At 37.8% G+C, this 6,894-nt stretch overlaps 1 protein-coding gene across 1 annotated transcript; it reads right to left on the bottom strand.

The window, feature by feature from the left end:
- Window positions 1–220: 220 nt before the first annotated feature.
- On the bottom strand, window positions 221–6,326 carry LOC310926860 (transmembrane protein 120A-A-like). The gene is made up of 12 exons (XM_083889066.1): window positions 6,193–6,326; window positions 4,217–4,335; window positions 3,815–3,946; window positions 3,673–3,732; window positions 3,477–3,572; window positions 3,096–3,185; window positions 2,919–2,984; window positions 2,142–2,203; window positions 1,739–1,831; window positions 1,039–1,103; window positions 874–942; window positions 221–783 (listed from the first exon to the last, which is right to left on the bottom strand). The coding sequence occupies exons 1-12, from the start codon at window positions 6,268–6,270 to the stop codon at window positions 670–672; spliced, it is 1,044 nt and encodes a 347-aa protein (XP_083745192.1). The 5' UTR covers window positions 6,271–6,326; the 3' UTR covers window positions 221–669.
- Window positions 6,327–6,894: the final 568 nt, after the last annotated feature.

Below are 6,894 nucleotides of genomic sequence, written 5' to 3'. Positions count from 1 at the left end.
CAGGGATCAGCAATGTGGTCGAGGGGCCATTTTTCTTTGTAAGCAATCGAATATTAGGCCAAAACATCGTATCTTCATGAGGTGAAGTGTCTAAAACTAACTTACAACAACAATAAACAATAAAATAACATTTATTTTTTATAATTTACTGGACCAAACTAAAAAATAACCAATAGGTGAATAGATGATGAAAACAATCGTGATTTGGTGGAGTGTTTTATTCACACGTTATAAAGCATTTCCCTGAATAAATATGACGCATCAAACATTATTGTTTGATTTTTTTCCAGTAACTCTTTCTTAATAAAGTTGTACAAATATCCAAACACAGTAACTTAAGCTGCTTTCGACACATGCACTAAACTCAGCTTGTACCGTATGTGTTCCCGCAAAAGTCGACAAAAGTCATTTTGGAGAATCATTTTAGCTTATTAGCATAATCTTAGGTTAAAGTTCAAGTGAGAACAAAGGAGGAGAAACTCCACAGTGAATTAACCAGTCTCTCCGGACATCACCAGGAGTTATTTTTCTGTTTCATCAACGTGATCCGTCTATGCAAATGATTTGAAATCAGAGGGACAAAAATGTAAACTAAGCAGCAGTGTGTGTAAATGATCCACGAGGAAAAACACACTATCGAGCCTGAGTAACACGTCCAGGATTCCAGGATTATAAGCTCTTGCACTTGTCCTGGTTGTTCTTGTACTTCTGGTAAACCACGCCCAGCGTGGTGAGGAAGTTTCCCATGAAGAGCGCTAAGTAAGAGCAGCCGCACATCGCCACCTGTGAGAACACAAACAAACAATTAACAAATACGTACTCTGAGAAGGAGCCACTTGTAATGATTCTCAGCATGAGACGCCACAAACAAACCTGCCACTCTTTACACTCGGGCAGCTGAAACATCTTGAAGAGTGTGATGCAGTTGTAAAGCTGCCAGAACTGAAAGAATAAACACAGGTTTTCATAATCTCTATCAACTACGAGTATAAACTATGACAGATTTTTCATCAGATTTTATTTTACGGTGCTACTCACATGACCAAAGAACAGGAAGGGAAGCAGGAAAGTCAAACCTCTCCACATCCAAGACTGGAAACCCTCTGAGGAGAAGAACATGAGAGTTACTGAGCTGTTTTTATCATTAGAGATTATCTTTGCCGTCTGGTTACTACACGCATGCACGCGCGGCAGATAGTGAACAGGAAGTGAACGCGGCCCACGTGTCTGGTACAGACTCCGCTTCAACTCTCACATCATCAAATCAAGGCTGTCAAAGTTTCCCTCAGTATTTTATTAAATCAAATTACTCATTTATTACACTCTACACTCTTAATTTCAATGTATATGCAACAATATTAGCGGTGCTACTTATTTCCTGTTTTACATATATCAGTTTTATAATTACGACTGACTTGACTCTGCCTAAAATGTTTTTAATATCAAAGAAAAACAACACATAACTGTGACTTTCTTATATAGCTGTTTTAAATGGTTACCCATGCAATGTTAGTGCGTGCGCTATGAGCTCCCTCTGGTGGACACACTATGGAATAGCAAGTGTTTGTTATTAATGACCTTTAACAGTATTTAACAGAATATCTGACATTTTACATAGGGTACACTTTTAGATCCAGGCCAAGTGAGCGACCTCTCCTCCGTGTATTATTCCTGAGTCATTCAGCTATAAATACACACACAAACACACACACACACACACAGTATTGACAGCACTCACCCACTGTCAGGTCCATGTTGTGTCTTTCTCCGAGCGCTCGCAGTCTGTACAAGCAGCCGCTCTGGTAGTAGTACTGAAGAAACTGGACGAAGCCTAATTCGCAAACAGAACACAGAAAAATAAATCAGGTCAGTTTTGGAAGAAAAAGAACAACCATCGCGACTAATTATCTCGTTATTACTGCATAATAAGGCTTGTTTTCACATGATAACAGAATAAATAACTACATGATTATTCTCGAGATAAAGGAATGAAAAAAATCCATAATAATTAGTTAAAATAAGGAAAATTATCAAATTAAACACTACAAAAAATGCCTTTACTTTGCTCATTTTCAACGTTTTAAACAAATACATATTTTATAATGTCTCACACACAGTGTGGAATTGAAAAAAACACTTACTTTGATAGAGACAATAAGACAGGAACTGGTTCCTGAACATCTGGTAGAGAGCGCCCTCTGGCCTGTGGATGAGAAAACAACATCTGGTTGAAAAGGTGCACAAACAGGACAAGAGGCACATTTAAAAAAGTGAATAAATAAACTTAAATAAACATTTTTGTGTGCACGAAGCAACATCAGAGCTGACCGAACTATATTAAATTTACTATTTAAAAAACAAAGAATCTGACAATATGATGGGGTTAGGGTTTATTGACTATTTATTGCAATTGAGACACTATATGAACCCATCAAACTATATCTGTTTTGAGAAAATAACAATGTTATATGCATTTATAATTCAGTTTTCTTTCTTTGCTTTTCTTGTATTTCTCTCTCTTGCGACCCCTTGCAATCAAAAATCATATATTTCAGATATATAAATTAATCCATTAATCCAGGTCATCATTCTCCAAAAATTAGGACTGCAACTCACTGTTACGTTCATAATCTGGATGAATTGGTTAGTTGTTTGGTCAAAAAAATCTTGAAAAAGTGAACAGGTTTTATCCAAAAAGTTAAATGATTCAGTTTGAATGATTTCTTTGTTATATGGAGCAAACAAAAAAAATCATTGTTAAATTCATTAAAAGATCGATTTAACGTTGCAGCCTCACCAAAAAGAAAACATCAGGAACAACTAGGATGAAGAAGTCCAGTTGCTCCATGCACGTATACAGCACGATTTAAAGCTATATTCCTGCAGTTATGCAATTTTAAATTGTAAATATCACTCACCACGTGAGCATGACGCCAGACAGGAAGGTCGACACGTAGTGATGAAAAACCCACCAGCCTCTGATCCTGAAACAAACACAGACTCAGGTGTCAGTGAACGACACAGCACTGATGATGAGCCTCTATATTGGATTATTATTCGAATAAAGTGAATAAAAGACATTTGTTGAATAAGACCTTGAGCCGTTTGAGATGAGGATGCTCTCCCTGATGGTCAGTGTGCAGTAGTACCACACCAACAGGAAGTTGTACAGGGCATCGAGGACTCTGAAAGAAAAAGGACACAAATCGTGAAATAATAACAATAATAATAATAATCAATAATTAACACATTGCTCTTACAGCAATTTAAAACTTGCCCACACTTTTCTGAATCGTTTGTTCTTGACAGACTTCAAACTTGGCAGACGACTTACTCAGAACACTAGTGTGTGCAGTGTGTACTTTAGCATTGTTTGGATGAGAAAATGCATGAGATATCGGTAAAAATGTGACAGATATGTCGGCTCTGAGTCATGGACCTACTGTTTATTAAAACCTCTTGTGGGGAAATGCTACCTGTAGCTGAGCAGAAAGCGACAGGTGAAGGAGAAGACGAAGATGATGACCGTGAGGACCAGTTTAAACTTCTCATATTCGTCTTTGTAGGCAAATCTGTTTGGTGAAGCAGAGCAGAGGCAGCTTCAGTGAGATGGAACGCATATAAAGTTATTCTTATTCTTATTTATGGGCGGTTAGAATGAGTGTGACTTACTTGGACTGTTTGTTGAGGAGTGTTACGTTGATGTTTCCTAAAACAAGACTGAGGTACAACCTGAACATAAAGAGGTGCCAGTCATTTTCAGTGCATTTATCACATGTCATAGTTATAGTATAGTATTTAACCCCCGCCGTACCCGTTCTTCTTAGGCAGAAAACCTTCCATCTCACAAAAAGCGTTTGCTCTTTCTTTGATGGAGTCCTCGATTCCCGCGATGGTGTCCACGTCCTCTGGACTCAACAGGGCTGCTGGACTGTGCTGTTTGCATCTAATTGTGGGGAAAAAACCCCACAGAATCTTATTTTTTAGCTTCTTAAATGTGTTGTTTTTGCTCCATCGGACAAACAAATCATTATAACTGAATAATTTAGCTTCGCGGACAAAACATGACATTTCAGAACTTCATTTTGAGGTTTGGGAAACATCGATTCACAACATTTTCTGGACCAAACAAGTCATTTACTTAATCGAGACAATAATCTACAGATGACTTGATGATTAAATAATTGTTAGCTGCAGCGCGACGATCAATACTTACTCTTCTAACGAGGACGTGAGCTCTTTGAGTTTCTTCCTCTGACGTGTGATCGCACCAGAGCAGCTGTTTTGGAGTTTGGTCACTTCCTCGAGCTTCTGTCGATAAAGACGATGAGTGTCCTGCAGGTGTTAGGACACGTGAAATAGTTAAATCACTCAACCTTTCACAATAAAATTCAACAGGACTAATATCCAATCAAATCCAACTTTATTTTGAAAAAAAAAACCAATAACCACAGTGGACCAAAGTGCTGTACAGAATAATAAATAAAAGACTCATGACATAATAAAATACATGAAATGTGCTCCCCACTAACCCCTACACAAAGTAATCCAATCCAGCCGAGAGGTGGCAAAGGCAGGGATTAAGTTTTCAAAATGCTGCCTCAAGAGGATTGGTTTTATTTTGGCCGCCTCAATTAAAAGAAGCTTGGTTTTACAACAGCCCTAATCTGACTGTCCACTTAAACTCTTAGATTAGTGATGCTTGGCTTGATATTCTGGACTAACGGACCCAGATCTACAAAATGGGTCCCAGTGGTGCTACGAGAAAACATCACATAATGTGTTCTTTCGGTTAAAATTTGCCATCGAAGCCTTTACGCCGCCAAGACGCTTACGCAACGAATGAAATATGCAGAACATGCGGAACATAAATCTGACACTTGTGTGCACAACAGTGGAATGAAACGCTGTGCCTCCTAAGTACAGAGCCAAGTGGGAGAAGAGAAGAGGGCCTAAAAATTTGCCCTGAGGGTCGGGACCCCACACCAAGGCTGACCCTGCTCTACACAAGATCTCATGGTCCAGTGTGTCAAAATCAGCAGTTCGATCAAAAAGAATAACACCAGAGTCAGTAGCTAAAACGACATCATTAAACAAGAGCTGAGTCCGTGATTTGCAGAGATTCAAAACCGGTTTGGAATATTGCGCTCTTCCCAAAAAGCATAATAAGTGACTGCTGCCTAGACCTATAATTAGTGAGAACTGCAAGATCTCGACCTGTTTTTAATCAGAGGTTGTTGCACTACTGCATGTTTTAAGATTTTCAGGGACCACACCTGAGCACAGACTACTATTAATAACTGCAAGGACATATGGGCCTACAGTGGGGGAAATGTCCTTGAAAAGACGAGGAGGGACATTATTATTTGGAGAACCTGAGGGCTTCAAATGACCAACAATGTCCTGCAAAGGACATGGGCAGGGGACAGAGACAGAGTGGTCACAAGCAGGAGGTGAGATTAGAGCTAATGGAAGTGACCTTATCAATTTAAAAAAGGGAAAGTGAGCAGGGACATTAACAACAGTGTCAATGATATCTGAGAAAGTGTAAATCAGTCACTTTATTTGAAAGTTTTACTCTGCAGATTGTTGATAAATTGCACATATAAAATAAGGTTATACGTGTATAATATACAGGTTTCAGGTGTTTATAATGTAATAATACTGAAGATTTTGTGATATTGTCCAGTCAGTTTGAGAGGGATAACAGCTTCTAATCCTGTTTTATATGTTACCCTAATGTACTTATTTATATACAGCACCTATTAATAACATGTAGTGGTTATACAATAAAAAATTTTTTACACTGACAAAATTTGTCAGTGTACATAAAATGTGTGCACAAAAGTTGTATGATGCAATTTCTATGTAGTAATCTAATTCACGAGTGTCTAAGAGGACTTTTATTGTGAAATACTGCAGTCCTGTGCTATGAGAGGCTAATAATACCGTTCTAACAACATGCCAACATAAAGTCACTAAACTGACAACTTAAGTTATTAACTAGTTTAGTTTAACTAAAGTTGTCAGTTGTCAGTCACAGTGGATTATCTTTAGCAGCAGAGGGCGGTTCCCTCGCCCGGCTGTGTAACCTCTCAGCCCCGGACTGATGACAGCTAGCTAACCCGGACATGGAGCACTTTTCTGGGGGAAAAACATTGACAGAACGGTTTTTGACTTTTTGTGACTCACCTGAATTTGTTGGTAGTCTTTCTCTAAATCGTCCCATTCGCGTAAACATTCGCTAAATCCCGTTGGCGTGAACAACATTTTTATTTAATTCCTTTAAGACCCTCGAGAAGTTGAGTAATATTAAACGTTTTCCGTGCAACAGTTATGCTGTAAAGTTGCGATAGAGCAACACCAACACGCACGCAACTTCCCTTTATGCCCTTCAGAATAAAACCGAGGGACAACGGCGAAGGATAATTTTGTTGGTGTTTTTTACCTCGTTTTATTCTTTTAAACTTTCACCTGAATGTGTTTCAATTACCTGGATAATTCACCCAATTCTCTGCTTTTATTTCAACAAACGTCTCTCACAATTTTATTTATGGAGCATTTTTGTTGTTGTTAAAAGACGAGTTTATAAAGTGCTGTATTGTATAATAATACATATAATACATATACTACTTGTTTTTTTTTTTATCTCCTTATGTAATATTTACTTAAAATAATAAATTATTGTTGGAATAGACAGTTGGTTTGACGCATGGTCTGGTTTATTGTTTCATGAAATAGTATTTTCAGACAATCCCTATAAATGTAAGTAAATTATGTAAATGTATTGTATGTGTGTCATCTGTCATTTTAAATAAACTCATACAAAAACATTTATAGACTCGCGCAACCTTTGAGCTTTTATTTACAAAATCTCGCAATGTATCCGGTTTT

The sequence above is a fragment of the Microchirus variegatus genome, assembly GCF_963457635.1.
Source record: "Microchirus variegatus genome assembly, chromosome: 5".
NCBI classification, from domain to species: domain Eukaryota; kingdom Metazoa; phylum Chordata; class Actinopteri; order Pleuronectiformes; family Soleidae; genus Microchirus; species Microchirus variegatus.
This window is presented reverse-complemented; position numbering and strand designations above follow the sequence as displayed.